Consider the following 18,397-nt stretch of genomic DNA (forward strand, 5'->3'; position numbering starts at 1 on the left):
TTTTACAGATATGTTAGGTTCCTAAAATCGGGTCGAAATTACGATTAATTATAAAATTCCTAAGTCGGGAAATTTCGGATGTAGATCAGACAGGAAGGAAACTACATACTTGTTTTAAAATAAACGCGACACGATGATGAACGACAGAAAGGAATGTCGACCGAGAGAGAGGGAGCATTGTCAAGGCGCTCGTATACAAGTGCCGGAGTATAAACAATTAGAAAAAGGGGGGCTAATGACCAAGAAGACACTTGTTAGGTCATGTGAGCCCTAAACCATTTGGGGGGTAAACGGACAAAAACATCTAGCAAATCGGTTAAGGCAAACATCCGAGAAAGACTATAACGGAGTAATTACGAGCGCAGACTTCAGGACTCCGTCGACACCTTTGACCTTTCCCGCCTCGGTGTCGCCTGGAGACAAGAATGATTAATCGGGGTGTGGGAGAGGGGACACAGGACCAATCAGAAGAGTGAAATTTGGGGGAAATCATATAAAATCCCCGAATCAAGGCCGAAAGAAGAGAGTTCTCCAGCCAAGAGGTGATCGCCTGTGTCCCATTCAGCCTTCCGCTTCTCCCACCAAGGTCTCATCACCTACTCAACAGACTCTCCACCACCAAGGCCCCGGGGCACGCATCTCCAAGCATCGTATCCTTATTCGACGACCGACGTCCGAAACTTCCCAACCATAGACGACCTAGATCGTATTATTGTGTTGATATTATGTAAGTTACTGTTGATGTTAAAATAAACGGTTCATCTTACACTGGTGTCCGAGAAGTGGGATTTTAAGTCCCCAGTCGCCACCAAGTCGGCTATTTTACAGATAAAAGCTTATACCTGATAAGAGCTAGGGAGCGAGTTACGCTCTGAAATATACGAGACATAATGAGACCTATTGAGTGACTAAACATCCCTCTTGAGAACGATTTATTTTTCCATTTAAAACGAATTAGGATTAGTCAAGTTCATTTGATTAAGTCGTATCCGGGTGAAAGGAATTGACCTTTCACTCGAATACAACTTAATCAACTGGACTTGACTTTTTATCCCAATTTACAGACGGATACTTCGATTCGATTCGTTCTCCACTTCGGTTAAAATGCTTAGAACGACGACAGTGAAAATGAATCATTAAGCAGTGTTCTCGTGTTTAACACTGGTTAATGTAATTTTATTTTTCGTGCGATTTTTTCACTACTGAATTCCATGTTTTTCAAATTATATTTTGCTGATTTCTGTTTCATTATGAATTTTTTCTCTTTTCGTCACTCCTCACAACTGTTGATAAAAATGTCTCTAATTAAAAATAAATCCAAAAATGTACCATTTTAATATTTCGATAAATAACTTATTTTTAAACAGTTAATATGAAATTTAATAAGCTTTATTAAAATCTTTTTATATTTTTAACTATTATAAATGGCAATAAACTTAATTTTTGATGGTAGGGATGGGTTTATAGTATCATATGTGTATAAAAACTGAAAATCGTGATAATTTGTAAATGCAGATACTCTGACATAAAAAGCATACTATACAGTCTCTTTTTATTTCATCTCAGTTATTCGCGATTGAATTTTCCTAAATAAACTTATTTAATTATAATTTATTATGCTTGAATATTATATTTCGATACTTTTATAATCCTTCACTGAGAATATGTATTTTCCTTCTAAAACATTACCTTTTTATCAATAAAAAACAGTCCAAGTAGGTGACAATGAATTATGAGCTCTGTTCCAAGGATATGGGCATATTTATCCCATCTTTGATATAATTCGTTTTTTCTGCATTTACACTGAATTTGTGTAGAAATTGTTTTGTCCTGTTTATTTTTAATACCTTATCTTTGTTTCTGTTTACTAATTTACATGGTGAAGTACTAATCTTTATTAAACAGATTTAGGTAGTTCGTATTAATGAAATTCATCAGGTTTTATTGAAAAGTTATTTGAAACTTTTAGTGTTTATCCAGGAAAAATGTATTTTCCAGTCACGAGACATTGCACTAAGCTTATCCCAAAAGCATCATTTCGCACCAAATTTCGTAGAGTGCAGCTTAGCGTTTACTTCGGAAGTTCACTTGGATAATAACCTTTACTACGTGCATCGACATATTTTGTGTTGTTTTCAAGGGATAAAAAGTGAATTTACAACTTGTTTCACAATACGCTACTTTATAGAAAGAAAAGTTGAAAAATATTTTACTTTCGGCAATTAGAGAGAACTGATCTTCGTTTGGAAATAATGCTTATAAGTGAAGGTATGTGTTATACTTATTTATTTGCGCGTATAATTAGCTAGTGTATTTATGTTTTTAGTGTTTATAAGCGTGTTATTTAGACATTTCTGCTCTTACGTAGAACAACGTCAAAGAATACAAAGTTCTATTAGCGAATTAATTCGTCGGTAGATTTTATTACATTTTAAGTATAATTAGATGAAATTAATTGGAGGTGAACATAGGAAGTACAGTCAAACCTGTTTTTATGCGGTGGATAGGGACCACATAAAAAAACGCATAAAAAAATCGCACGAAACTTTACGAGTGGCTATAAAAAATAGTTTTCGCAACACAATTAAAAAAATATTTTTTATGCGGTCAATACGGACCGCATAAAAAAAGTCTCACATAGAAAATAACTCAAAACCGTACGAAATAGAATTTATTGACAACAGATGTCAGCACTTGACTGCATCGTCTCGTCTATCGTCTGTTTTACATATTTTTGTCCAGGTGGTGTTTTTTGACTTAAAAAATAAATTATTTCATTTTTCGCATATTCATGCAATAATATTACTATAATAAGTTTATTTAGCTATAATAAGTCAACGTGAGACATGACAAACCGCACGAGACTAGTCTCCAACTATACCGCACAAATAAAAAATCGCACAAAAACAGGTTTGACTGTATAAGCAGAATATGGCAAGACTAATATTTAAAAAAAACTATTATTACGTATTACTCGATTGGAGGATATTAGAACAACTTATGCTTTAATAATTTGTTTCGATAATTATGGCGAGCAACATCCGTTTAAAAATTCCTGCGGAACGCGTTCCTAAATTCAGGTCGGAGTGCGCGCCGTCGAACGGCAAAAACGGCCGTTTGTAGCAGTAGTTTGTCGTAAAACAAGATGGCTTCCTCCATGTCGCATGTGATGGCTTACCAATGCCCGTTATGTGGATATACCAAAGAAAGTTTAGAAGATGTGCAAGCGCATGTTAACTCTCACGGTGTTGTAGCAGGTAAGTGTTATGTCAATTTTTTTTTTGTTTTCGAATAGGTAAGCCATTATTCTAATTTATTCGTGGCTACTTTGAATTCTCAGTCGGCAAGACAATCCAGTTGATGGTTAAATTTTACAAGTGGAACACTTCTTTTATTTATTTATTTTTTAAAAGTGAAAAGGGTTGAAAGTTATCAAAATTTCGCTCGAAAGAAACATAATAGTTTAATTTTATACACTGTGTAACAGAATTGTAAGGACAACAGTTAAGTTTTAATTTCTCAACTTCAATTTGTAATATTCTTTTCAAATTTTAGATTTATTATAATGAACACAAAACAGTGTTAAAAGTTTATCATCATTAATATTTGATGATGATAATGAAGATATTTATACAAGAATTTTGAAATTAACTGCATTTTTAAATGTAACAATTATAAGGACACCATATTTTTGGTCAAATTCATTTATTTAATACTGTATTTAGTTGGACCTCCTTTGTTGGATAACATTAAACACACTATTAGGCACAGTTTTAATAAATTTTTGTAATTGTTTCACTCCAATATTTTCCCAAGCATCCATAAAACCCAAATTTTAACTGGTTTACATGAGGAAACCAATTATTTCCATCAATTAATGGTCCAAATGAAATTATTTTGTTTAGTAGATAGCTGCTTGTTACTTAGTAAGGGGGAAAAAAAATCTCTTATTTGTTTTCTTGCTTTGTCTATCCATACATTAGCCACAGCAGTTTTAGAATGATTAATTATTGTGGTTATTTCTCTTAAACACTTATTCAGCATCTCATAATTTATATATATTTCAACTATCAGCCTCTGAAAGTTTTTGCTGTCTTGGCATTCTCATTAGTGTTAAAATTTTTGAAATCTTAATGATTTAACAGTTTTAAAATGACTGGCTGTTATAATATAATAACCATCCATTAAATTGTTTAATAAAATATATTTACATTTGTAGAGTATTATAACTTTAAACCATTCAAAAATAAACTGGTCTTAATTTAAAAATGAGTTCATTTCCAAAATTGCTTTTAAATATCTTAGTGTCATCAAACATTAATGATGATTAATTTTTAACATTTTGTGTTTATTATAATGTATGTGCTATATATATTATCATTAATATACAGTACAGTATATATATACATACATATATACACACATATACTGTATATCAATGATAATTATTAATATTTTAGCAACAGCATGCATTTTAACACCTATCCAGGGATTGTTTCAGCTGTAAAATCTAACTCATTTTTTGCTGATGAATTCATTGCCTAGAATATTTCAATTTTTAGTAGTGAATTTAATTTAAATGTTACAGGAACGTCAGTTCAAGACCAAGACAGTGGGATTTCGATTCCCAGTTTCCAGGAAGATTCAAGTGGTGTGAAATGGCCCCATAAGGACATTTTAAGGTTAATTGAACTAAGAAAGGACATGAACGAAATGTTCGAAAATGGGCCAACAAGAAAGTCCATATTATGGAACAGGTGTGTATTTGATACCTCTTTCCTTCTATCTTATTTTGTTACTAGCAAGGAACCCTTATGAGCTGTTCATCAGTGATTTCAATAAGGCTTGATATAAACCTTTAACTTGAATCAGTAATGTTGTAAACAAATTGGGAACTTTTGCTTTAACTCTTAAGCATAAGTCATTTCAGATATTTTTTCAAAAACACTTGAGAAGTGTTTAATAAAAGTTTATATCAACCTTACCTACACATGTAAATCACTGATAAACATTTAAGCACTTTGTAAGGTCTGCCCTGTCTGATATAATACATAAACAGCCCTATGCTAATGGTAACCGTTCATTGTAATGCCAATACATTGCTTCTACAGAATTGCTGCAGAAATATCCGAAACAGGAGTAGAAGTGTCTGGGGAAGGATGCAGAAAAAAGTGGGATGGACTGTGGAGAACATATAAAAAAGTAAAAAAACATAATAATACATCTGGCAACAACAGGTGACTTTTTTTCTTTTTTATTGAAATTTCACTTATATTTCTCAATACTAAATATATTGTGGTCTTTTTTCAGGAGGACGTGGTGTTATTATAACAACATGGATGAGTGGCTCGGTGAACGTCCTGACGTGGCTTCACCTTTCACTCTTAGCAGTGAAAGCTACTCATCAGGTAGTGGAAATCCAGAATCAAACATTTCTGCATCTCCACTGCCTGAAGTTTCTGCATCTCCATCTCCATCACCATCACCAATCCAACGTCCAAAAAGAAAATTGTCGACAGATGAGCGTGAGACTGCGAAACAGCAGCGGCATGAGGAACGTCTGCAAAGGATGGACGAATTTAATAATTTATTCAAACAATTTATAGAAAAAATAGAAAATGTTAAAAAATAAAAAGATAAATAAAAGTAGTTTTTGCATATAGTTTCTGATTTCCATAATGTTTTAATTAACCATAAATAAATAGCTCATAACTCCACTTTATCCAACACCAGAATATAATCAATTATTTACTCCTTTCCTCTTAAGGTACATAATTAATAAATAGCTCATTAGTGGAATATTTTGCTTACTACTAAATGTCTTTGTTTATAAGTTTTGAGCAATTCTGTCACGCTTTGCATTTCCACCTTGCTTTTGCTCAATGACACATGACCTGTGATATACACCTAGGTTATGATTGCCTGGATCCTGGAAAACAAAAAATGTTACACTTGTTATATATATATCAGCACATAATACCAAAACTTAGGGTAAAAAAAATTAATGTACTTTTTCGAGTTCGGTATTTTCTTCTTGTAGGATGTCCCCTCTTGTAATACAAATATTGTGTAACACACAACAAGCCATTACAACAGATGGTATCGACTCCATTTTTGACATGTCTAAATAATGCAGTCTTCTCCATCTTCCTTTCAGGTGAGCAAATGACCGTTCAATAACACTTCTGGCTGATGATAATTTGTTATTGTACCGGACTTGGGTAGCTGTCAAGTGCCCATTGTCAGGATAGGGTTTCATTAGTTGCTTATTTATTGGATAAGCACCATCTCCAACAATATGGGAATCATACGGAAACATTGTTTCAGCCTCCCTAGCTATTTTTCCAGATAATGTAGAGCGAGCATAGACCTCGGCATCATGGACACGGCCACATTCACCAGCATGGCAAGAGATGAACACCATAGAATTGTCACACACAGCTGAAAACAAGAGAGTTAAAAAACATTATTAGAGTACAGATCTGTACTGTAGAACTTCAGATTAAATTAAGAAAATTCATAGAAAGTGATTGTCTATATTACTGTATAGAACTACATAATTCATAACAGAACAAATTTGTTAATGTGACAATTTTCTATTCAAGGACTAGATCACTTTGTATCAAAAGTGACATCACATACCTTGCAAGATAATAGAATGGTAGCCGTGGCGGTTTACATATGCAACTGCATGTATCTGTGGAGCTGGAATTTCAATGTGGGTGCCATCAATAGCTCCTACTACACCTGGAAAACCACTCTTGTTGTGGAAACTTTGTGTAATTTCTTGCACTTGCTCTCCTGAAGGCCATTTTATAAACTGTGGTGCAAGTTCTGAGAGAGCAGTGCATGTTGTTTGCACAACACGAAATAATGTTGATTTGGATACACCAAACCTGTCACTAACAGACCTACAATATATTAAATATCTTATTACTACACGGAAATTACTATAAAGAGATTAGAGAGTAATCCTGCAATTTACATCTGTCAATAAACGACAGAATCAGTCAATATTGTATAAGATTTCACTATACAGTAGTTTAACAGATACCAAATGCCTACAATGCAATTAGTCATATTAAAAAATAGATATCCAAAATGTTATCTCAAAAATAGCAAAAAAATAAGTCAACTCTTTTGAAGATGACTGGATTAGATAAAAACTTAAAATGATAAATTGCAGTTTTTTTGCAGTTAATGTTGATCGACATAAACTTCAGGATTACTGGTTGGCGTTATTTCGTAATACGTGTTGTTAATATTTACCTATATGCCTCACGGTTGCCCAAAAACCATAAGGTCATCAGCACCTTATCACATGCTGTCAAAGACGGTCTCCCTGCCCTGTTAATCGCATGATTTGTAATTTTTGGCATCAGTAAATTACTGAGTGCTTCAAATGAAGCCCTACTGAGCCTAAAGTGAGATCTGAAGTCACTCGAGCTGGAAAAAAAAAAATAATAATAATAGCTAGTCCTCCAGTAGAGTTTTTTCTATATGGTCCTTATCCTACCTGTATAACGGAACAATCTCGGTGATGTAATTTTTTATCCGAGGAACATATGCTCGTCTCTGTGACTCGTTTGATTCTTCGTCGGAGGAAGAGGAAGAATCTGCTTCAAATATGTGCAAAAACGCGTACTTTAACGTCATAGCTCCCGCCATCACGATATCATCGATAGATACAGACGCCGCCATTTTGTTTTTCCTTTCAGTCGTTCCTAAATGCCTACAAACTGCAGCGCACTCCAGTAGTAGCGGCGGCGCGGAACGACCGCTATTAAAGAACGCACCCTATTTCATTGCTGACGTAGACTTTCGGCTTTTCCAGAGTGCAGCGGACCCTCTCAGGGAAGTGTCATTTACAGAAGTCATGCTTCTTTTCTGATGCATGCCGATGATGGATATTGTTTTTAAAATTAAATATCAGTCAATGAAGATATTATATATAATAAATCTGAAGATGAGTATAAACAATAACTAATCCCATCAAGGAATATTTAATGAATTTACGCTTTCTCAATTTGTTTTAATTATTCGGGTGTAGTGGATATACAGTATTGGAAAACCTTTTAGCTATATTTATAAAATGGTGACGGTCGCACGAACTATTACTGTAGCCCTGAATTTTAATTTTTGTTGCTACACAACACCCCTTTGGGGTTCTCGGTACCTGTCAACTAATACTGTAGTTACTCTTATCACTACCATAAATCAGTGGGTTTAAATTTGACTGATTTTCTTTCTTTTTCTCACTATCTCTGAACACTATTAAGACTAGAAAGAGTCTTTCTATACAAAGTCATTTACTTAAATTAATTTTCAGGTTATGATGATGATTTAAGAAAAACGACAAATGCAGTTTTAACGTTTGTTTATTATAACCGGAAGACGTGACCTTCAAAGGGTGTGGCAGTTTAAGGGGAAATTTTGTTTAGATTTGTCAAAAATAATGCTGATTTGTTGCTCAAGTATGTCTCCTTATAAGAAACATCAATAAGACTAGGAGGCGTTTCAAGAACTGTAAAAACCAATTAACAAGAAAGTGTCCCGTAGACTCTTACCATATGGAAGAAGAGGTTTGTGGGAATATCTACTGTTTTAATGACGTGTTTGTTCCTTATTTAAATAGGGAACAAACACTTCATTCTTCATAGTAGTTGTAGTAGTTTTTACAGAGAGAATGGCAAATCACTACCAACTCCTTTTTCTTCAATGTAATCGATTAATAAATGTTTTACCACTTGAAATCAACTTTCAAAACAACTTTCTCAACTCCTACAAATCACACATTCATACACCAAGGACAAGGACATACAAATGGAGTTTGGCCTAGACAAATGCAAAACACTTCACACAAAAAAAAGTCCTGAAGAAAGAAGATTTTGCACTTGGAAATGGGGATGTTATTGAATCCATGGAAGAGGGCAAATTCTACAAGTATCCAGGATTCCAACAGGCCAAACTAACAGAACATGTACAAATAAAGCAAAGATTAATTAAAGAATACCAAAGTAGGTTAAATACTATTCTCAGAACACTTGCAAATTCTCTGAGAGCTTGCAAACAAACAAAAATTATTAGACATCCACGAATCCATACTACAAATTCATTTCACAGACAGTATTGGAAAACAACATGCACAAAATGTACTATGACAGAGCCATAATCACAAATAAAACAATTTACCACAACAGACCAGACATCACACTCATTGACAAACACAATAAAATTACGTACATATCCATTCCAAACACTCACAACATACAAAATATAAGCACTGAAAAAAATCAGCAAGTACACAAAGTCGCCCACAAAATAAGACATCTGTGGAAAATGGATAGTGTGCTTATTGTACCTGTTGTTCTCTCCTGTACAGCTTTGATACCCCACACACTACACAAAAGCCTGGGAACATTACAATTGAATAGAAATACATACATCACACTACAGAAGGTCACAATATTGAATACATGTCATATTGTTAGGAAATTCCTGAATACAGACACTGACACAGACACTTATTTTAGTTTTGTTTTGGTTGCTATGCCTTGACTCTGATCCGGCATAATATACAGACACCAGTGTCAACTGAGTATTTTGGAGGGTTTATTAGTATTATGTTGGGTTTACCAACATAATACTAATAAACCCTCCAAAATACTACCCTACGTCTGTGTCAACCATCAGACCATGTGGGGCGGGCAACACATAATACTGATACTTATGCAGCCAACAGGGAAAAGGTAACCCATCAATATGGAGAATTGTGATAATGTTGAATGTATAGGATTGCTGCCTGGGGGTGATCATCGGGGCATGATTGGCGCTGACACTTGACGTAACAGCATGCAAGCTGTCAGTGGCTATCGGCTGAACAGGTGGGCGAGAGTTGAAGGACCTGAAGAGATTACAGCCGACCAATGGGGAGGAGAGGGGGCGGATGATGCTCTGCAGAGTAGGGCTTTGCCTATAGCCACTGCTGGCTCATCTGTAATGACCACGAGTAATACATTAAGTAATGATAAAACATGCAAGTGGTCAACAGAAGAACTAGAAGAACTTATGTTCTGTTATTTTAAAGCAAGATTGGAAGGACCTGGATACATGAGCAGATTGGAGACACTTTTTATTAAAAGGAACCCTAACAACCCTAAATTTCATAAATTTAATGGAAATACTTTGTCAACTCAAGCTCGCAGAATAATTAAACAGAATGTATATGGTTAAGTAGTTCTTGTGACATCACAAACACAAGCAGAAGAAATAACATCGACAGAACTGATTACAATTGTGATTGCAGAACCTGAGAATGCTTGAACTACAGTGTATGACAACCTGTATGATATACAACCCAAACCAGATTATGAAGAAAATATAGACCAGCTGACATGAAACATTGTAGTAGATGAGGATCAAGAACCTATAGTCTTGCAATTCTTTCGGATACTGGCAGAAACAAAAGAAATCTCGTTTGAGGAACGGTTACTTCTACCTAAAGCAAAAATAAATAGACGTTTCATAGAAAATCTAAATATGCTCAACAAATATCTACCTATTTTATTAATTACTAATAACAGCCTGCGTGAAATAAATGATATAATATATGCAACTGCTAAAACTCTAATAGAAAGCAATAATCAAATGCCATACATATCTACAGCGACTATAAAATCAATGTGACCCTGTTTGGAAAAAAAGAATACAAACTAAAATAAATAATCTTAGCAAAGAGCTAGGGCAACTAGTGGAGATAAAAAGAGGAATTGACACAGAATGAGAAAAATTAGGAACAATTGCTATATAAAATACAACATCCAAACTGAAAACAATCAGAATAATATAATAGAAAACATCAAACAAAAAGTCAAAGCTCTAGCAGGAAGAATTAAAAGATATGGTGAAATGAATACAAAAAAAGGAACAGAACAGGTTATTTAAAGAAAACGAACATAGGTTGTACAGAAGCTTGGGAAGCAGCACTACTCAAAATATTAAAATATCAAGTAAAGAAAAAGTAGAAGAATTTTGGACATCAGTGCTATCTAATCCTAAACAATACAATATGGAAGCTAAATGGGTTAAAGAAATAGAAAAAGCTTAAAGTGAGATTAATGTATTGATAGTAGAAGTTACAAACATCTGTTAACTTTTATCTATTTTTCTAAAAATATTATTTATTCAGTTTTTCTTCCAGAATAATTTATCATTAGTTTTTTTTTAAAACTTCACTATACAAATTAAAATACCAATTGTATTTTATAAATAAATATCTGATTGTGTGTATATAAATTTTTTAAAATTTAATTTATTACAATTTATTTATCAATTCACTCGCTATAATTAAATCAACGATATCAGTTAATGATATGAAATTAATTGGGATGCCTCACCCAAGGTTCGGCAGAAATTTTATTTGACTTTACTTAGACCAAAAAATTTCTTATTAAAAGCTTCCAATCAAAAAATTTACCAGGGAAAACCGTTACTTCCCGGGTATTGCGTAATCACGTGAGAAAACTAATCTATAGTCTTTACATATTTTTTCCAACAAAGCATTGGAAAAAATATGTAAACAGGTGTCAAATATTCACTATTTGAAGCAGAAAAGTATATTGAAGAACTTTGAGGACACCACCACCGCAGTTAGTCATGAAGGGAGAAAGTGCATCAATAAACATTTGCTGTAACTTTTCACCCTGAGGCCCCGCAGAGGTGTACTCTGTAAAAAAAAAATCATCATGTTATAAAGTCAGGAAATAAAACCGATCATTTTAATTCTTTGTATAATGCTTTTCTTGAAAATGTAATATTTAAATATTTTTTTTTTTTTAAAAAGCTATTCTAAAACTGCAAAACAAATTTTATTCTTGTAAATTTATAATTGAAAAACATTCAAAATAAGACAATCCAGGGTGTGACTAGCTAACCGTATATTTGTAAATGTTTTACAAAATTTCCAATTTTTATTGCTATTTCTGTCCCCTATATTTTATTAAACATATATGTGGGTGCCGGGAGGCGGCCGATTTCTCGTTCCTCCTTTTTGTCGGCTAACAGGTCCGTGAGACCTGCCCACGTCAAGATGGCGGTTCGGAGGAGTTACGCGTTACGCGAGTGGATGCGAGTGGAGGAAGTGAATGGGTTCGACGGTAGAGCGGCGGATGATGACATTCGAATAAAGGACATTACAACGGATAAAACAATAACAATGATTTATTAAAGCTAACATGACAATTACAAATGCGGCGAGCGTCAGTCGCCAGAGTTCGTATTCGCGGAGGGAGAGTTTACATAAATTCGGGTCATACCTCGTGATCCGGGTCGATCTTCACAGTCGATATGATTTCGTCGATTTCCGGCGGTTCCCCTCGACTTTTTGGCCGCACGCGCACAGGCTAAGAGATAAACGTAATCGACCCCCCTTTTCTCCGTCGTCGCCCTTTTATTCTCTCGATCACGAGTTTCAGGTTCGCCAATCCGCGTTTTTCGACTCTTGTTCCTCCTGATTCATTTTTTCTATCTTTTGACTCATATCCCTTTTCCTTCTACTCGCGCGGAAAGGGATGTATCATTACCGGCTAAATTCCGGTGGGTTCGAATTTTCACATATATTTAATAAAATCTGTTAATTAAATTAATTTGATAAAAAAAATCTCAAATTATAATTAACCATTAATCGTGCATCAGTACAAGTAATTACGCAATTACTAGAGTAAATCGTAACTTGCAGCAAAAAATAATAATTTGTTTTTTCCGCATTAATGACAGGCTACACGTATGCCATATTGTAACGAAATTTTAAACTAAAGACCTTCCCAAGTTATTTATATACCTGTTAATACATTTTAGTGTAAATGTTATGTGATTGCATTAAAAACAAATATTTATATATATTTTTTTAAAGCCTCTCTTTTCATTAAACAAAAAATATGCAATTTATAAAGTTACTATTTATATTTACAAAAAATAGAAGAAATGTTACTTCTAGTTTGGTACATAAAAATATTAACATATTGTATATTTTCACAAATTTTCAACTAAGTAGAATTACTTAAATTTTTTAAATTAAATATAAAGTAAAAACAGCAGTACATTTACATTAAATGCCTTTACAACAAAAACTGTTTCCCGTACGCAAATAATATATTTTATACATTATAAAAAAATTTAAATTATTATTGGGCGTTCCTTGGGGTTATCCCTGCAGAATATTCTGCAAGTATTAGCAAGATTAACAATCGTCTGAATTAACCCTTCTCTTCAAATTTCTCCTCCTGGATTCTTTGTATGAATTCATATTTAAGAGGTGTCTGTAAAATGCACTTAAATCCTGTTGTTTCATCCTCTTCTCTGAAATATAATATTCAAATAAATTTCATAAAATTTATATCTTTAGAATTATAAAATAAAAGATTTATAATAGTCTTTACATATTTTTTCCAACAAAGCATTGGAAAAAATATGTAAACAGGTGTCAAATATTCACTATTTGAAGCAGAAAAGTATATTGAAGAACTTTGAAGACACCACCACTGCAGAGTCACTTTTGTGTAAATTAATCTCATTACATCCAAAATAGTTTTATTTACTGAAATTTCTGATTTAGTGATTATCATTTGAATACATAGTATCTATCTTAATTTAGAGTAAACTTAATTTAAAGTAGAGTAATAAGAGATTCATTCAACTCTACAATTGAATAACTAAATACTTAATCTAGTTTAAAATTCTATGACAATATAAAATGGACAGCGAAAGGCTTACAATGAAGCTCATTAGGCATTTTATGCAATATATAAAAAAATTACTCCAACTGAAGGTACTGATTTTATTAGAAAGATGCACTTTCAGTTTATTATCCATCTCTCTGAAATATAAGATAACTTTCATATATTGTTTTATACTTTTATTGCCAGTTCATCTCAAGTTTATATCAGTTTTAATACTTTAGTAGTAAACACTGTTAATAAAAAGGTTAACTTTGTATTTTATTCACAGTATTTATTATTTAATGATTTCTTCTATTTAATTCCCTTCTGTATATATCTATAAAATGTATCTTTCAAATTTTAACAGACTTAATTGTGTGTAACATTTTATTGCAAAAATCGGAATATGGACAACAAAAACTCATAAAAATGTAGTATGTAACAAATAATAATAATCATAAGAAAACAGATCATGATCTAACCACTTCACTAAATAAATAATTTAACATTCAAAATTAATATATCCTTAAAGTAACCATATCAAACAATCTTTAATCCTGTTATTGATGAGAATATAAATTTCAATCAGTTATGTAGACTGAAGCAGTTCAAAAAAGAAAGAGCTAGCATGCATAACAAATTATATCCAAGGTTTTAAACCAACCACTTTTTTCCATATTATATATTTTTCAACATGGACATTAATCATTAACAGGACAATTATACTGGTGTTAAGCATTTACACAAGAATTACAGACTCTCTTTATTAAGCTACCTGACAAATATATAATATATTAAACAAGGACAGTAAGGCAATAATAATCACTTTTTTCCATGATGCTATTCCTTACTATGTGTAGTACTTTCTGAAGTAGCAAATAGGGAAAATGGCACACAGATCTATTAACACCAGAATTGTTATCCCATGCAAATCAAGTTGATCCATGCAACATCATCTCTGTACAAAACAAATTATACCCAGATAACCAACAGAAATGCTCTATACACTGTTCTTTCTAAGTGAAGAGTAGCAATGTGAGGGGGTGTTCCATCTTGTATAAAACATGATCAAATGAATATGCCATTGCTTCTGTAAATGCAGAAAAACAAAACTATTCAGCACCTCTCAATATCTCCAGGAAGTAATAAAACAGTTAAAGTTTAACAGTTCTCAAAAAAATAAAATATTTAGCAAATGCAGAAATGAATATTCATTATTTAATTTAAGTGAAAATTACCTTCCCATAAGTCTTCCACAATCATCATTATCCAGCTCCATTCGACAAAAGAATGTCAGACCAAATGTCAATTGGCATTCTGCATCACCAGAGAGTGGATAAGTAGCGAGTGTAACTCATCTTTTGTGAAGATTAAAGAAAATGCAGTAATTTATGCAGTATTTTTCACACAGTTATGAAGAGCAGAGCTATGCAATCAATGTGCCATGGCACAATGCCTCCTAGAGGAGGAAAAGTGCAGAGTTTATGGAAGGCACAAACATGTTTTATTACTATTGATGTTTGTGACAGAAAGAATTCTAACAACCTTCAAACTTTGGCAGCCATATTTCATAGAATATGTACTGTACAAACATTTACTAACAAAGTTGTCTTTAAACAGTGAGAGTCATATTTCACAGAATCTGTACACGTGTAAATTTGGCATGTCATGGTTTCTGTCTCAATTTTTCAGGAGCAACAAGTAGACAATGTCCCTGTTACATGCACATACAATCAGAGAGTTGAAATCCTGAACATGTGTCTTCACAGAAGTACTGCATGATACTTTGTCCAGACTTTTCAGGTTGGTAGAAAATAAAATAGGTTATAATGAATACTATTCTTTATTTCTAAGTTCAAATATTATCACAAGTAAGAAACAGTAAATCAGTATTTTTTTTGCCATGTGCTTTGTAATTCCTATATTTTTGTATATTTTTACTTGTATCCCACAGAATTCTGGGAAGTACCTAAATGTGCTGTACATGAGAAAAGATTGCAAAGTATTGGTGGAACAGTGCTACTCAAACTTTTTAGTGTCAAGGCTCACTAAATCTAATTTAACTCTTTCACAGTCCCCTGAATTTATATTCATAATTGGTTTATATGAATATATATAAGACTACATAATAAAATAAACATTTTGCAAATTAATTAACCTAAGCAGGTTGTTAAAAATTAAATACAGTAGACCATCAATTATCTGAATCAATTGGGGACTGGGATTGTTCAGAAAATCTATATTTCAGCATAACCGATTATGTACAAAAAAATATATTAACCTATCCCATGTCTGAAGTTCGTTCAAACCCTGGCACGTCCTTGAGTACCTTCTCATGGTCACACCAGTGCTGCCAGCTAAAACATGCACACCAATAAACTAATATTGGAGTAGCCCAAGATATAGCCAAAGATTGCAGCACCACAGCACTAGCGGAAATTTAAATTTGACGACTGGAAAGCTTTCGGGTAATTGACGTTTTGGTTGATCAACATTCAGATAATCGATGCTTTACTGTAAGTAATATTTATACTCACATGCATATTTTATATCAATTGATTGATTTAATAATTATTGACAATTGAAATAACCAACAAAAACATTTTATAATCACAAATAACAGTAACAAAACAATTAATTAGTGCTTCTTAAACATTTTCATGTTAAGGAAAATGATGATTTTTCATAAAAACAGACATTTTTATTATATTGTGATGCTTTTGTTATCTAAATGTATTTAATGCATTAAAAATTATTTAATATTTAAATGTTTAAAAATAGTGCCAACTGAGATCTCAATTATCCCTAGCTTGAGAAACATCTGATGTAGAGCACATCCAACTATTTTACAGTACTCACACAGAACCTGTTGCATTATTCACTCAGTGATTGATCTGCAACAGCAGAGGAAACATTATTTCACTTGTTGACAAATTTTAAGAGTGACCAAGGAAGAGAATACAAACTGATTTGAGGAACTGGAAATTTAGATATCCAGTTTTTGCAAATTGAATAGCCATTCTTCTGAAGGTATATGGTGTAGTTAGATCTCTCACAATTACTTATATTGTCAGAATTTCCAAAATAGAATATTACTCTTATTTTGATATACAGCTTCATAAGCATGTTGAATTAACATAATAACCGGTTAAGGTTTACCTAGGGAACCCCAACAGCCACTCTTCCAGAATCTCGATAGCATTTTCGATTAGAAATGCAAATTTTTAATTTTCATGGGCCCGAGTACACACGTTCTAACCTAACCTAACCTATTCTAATAAATTACCCAATTATTCTTTTCTTCTGTTTGCTGGAATCAGGGAACATGTTCTAACCCAGGCATGTCAAACACGCGGCCCGCGGGCCGCATGCGGCCCACCAACACTCGGGTCGCGGCCCACTGAGACTTTAAAAAAAATTTTAAATATCAAGCTTTGACGCTTGAAGTTGGAAAGTTTGAACTTTTTTGAACTGTACGATTCCCGCCCTTTTTGTGTTTGTTCCGTATTTCGTCCAACCAATTCAAATTGGTCGACGCTAGGAAAGACGGTTGGATAACGGCCAGGGCTTTGAATCTACGAACGATGATTGGTCGGCGAACATCGTACAAGAGCGTACGTCGTGGAAGACTGCTACGTGCTGATTTGTCCATCAGCGATTGCTACAATCCATATAAAAGGAAAGGTTTTGGCGCAAAAGTCAACTGTTTGCTGGAACGTCAAGGGGGACGTTTGTGCGCTCTGCCGTAAGGTGTTTCGTCTACTATTGCCGTGACAATTGAATGTATCTGAAGTATACGTTGCGAGGTGTCTTTTTGATGGATCTGTTCAGGAATAGTGACTTTCGGAACTTTGACTGTGTGAATCTACTTTGTAAACATCATAATTTTTGTGATTTGTAAATTATATTCGGGCAGGTAGATTTAATAATCTCAATTCGCTTCATTTCTGGAAGATAGAATGTGAATACACCGATCTACCATATTATATGGAAGTCCGTTGGCTTTCGAGTCATAAAGTGCTAAACCAATTCTTCAAATTGCTGGACGAAATCATAATTTTCTTGGAAACAAAAAGTTATGAATGTGCTGAATTAAAAGATGGACAAAGGATAATGGTCCTGGCTTTCTCAGTTGATATTACGAGTCATCTTAATCGACTTAATCTTAAGCTTCGAGGCAAAAATCGTGTTTTGACAACGCTATTTGATAATATTAACGCTTTCAAACAAAAATGATTACTTTGGCGAAAACAAATAGGAAAAGAAAGCTTTGAAAGCTGCCAATATCTATTGCTTAAATCACCTAAATTAAAATTTACAGAATACGCTGACTTTCTTTAATGAAAACAAAAATTCAGAAAGGTCAAGGTTAACTGATCAACATTTATCATCAATTTTAAAAATTGCATCAGTTGAATATATTCAACCAAATTTTGATGACTTCCTTTGTGAAGAAACGTTGTCAAATATCTTCTAAAAAGTAATATTAAACTGCAATTTTGTTTATTTCTTATTATAACTTTTATGTTTATAAAAATATAAAATATTTTTAAGTTTAAAAAATAGACATTTTATATTTCATATTATGTACATACGTATAATATACAATATATTGAGTCTATTAAATACATAATATAATCATTCTAAAAATCGTATTTTATTAATTTTTTGAACATTGAAAA

At 33.1% G+C, this 18,397-nt stretch overlaps 1 protein-coding gene and 1 long non-coding RNA gene across 2 annotated transcripts; one reads left to right on the forward strand and one right to left on the reverse strand.

Annotated features, from left to right (window-relative positions):
- Positions 1-4,661: 4,661 nt before the first annotated feature.
- LOC136985142 (uncharacterized) lies at positions 4,662-5,395 on the forward strand. The gene is made up of 3 exons (XR_010882292.1): positions 4,662-4,757; positions 5,112-5,237; positions 5,311-5,395. It is a non-coding gene; the product is annotated as an uncharacterized lncRNA (long non-coding RNA).
- A 606-nt stretch (positions 5,396-6,001) lies between these two features.
- On the reverse strand, positions 6,002-7,620 carry LOC136985132 (putative nuclease HARBI1). Its single transcript, XM_067282333.1, has 4 exons — positions 7,517-7,620; positions 7,270-7,446; positions 6,643-6,911; positions 6,002-6,441 (listed from the first exon to the last, which is right to left on the reverse strand). Exons 2-4 carry the CDS (start codon positions 7,377-7,379, stop codon positions 6,002-6,004), a joined length of 819 nt encoding a protein of 272 aa, XP_067138434.1. The 5' UTR covers positions 7,380-7,446; positions 7,517-7,620.
- Positions 7,621-18,397: the final 10,777 nt, after the last annotated feature.

This window comes from Centruroides vittatus, unplaced genomic scaffold, assembly GCF_030686945.1.
Source record: "Centruroides vittatus isolate TY-2023 unplaced genomic scaffold, ASM3068694v2 contig_954, whole genome shotgun sequence".
Lineage (NCBI taxonomy): Eukaryota > Metazoa > Arthropoda > Arachnida > Scorpiones > Buthidae > Centruroides > Centruroides vittatus.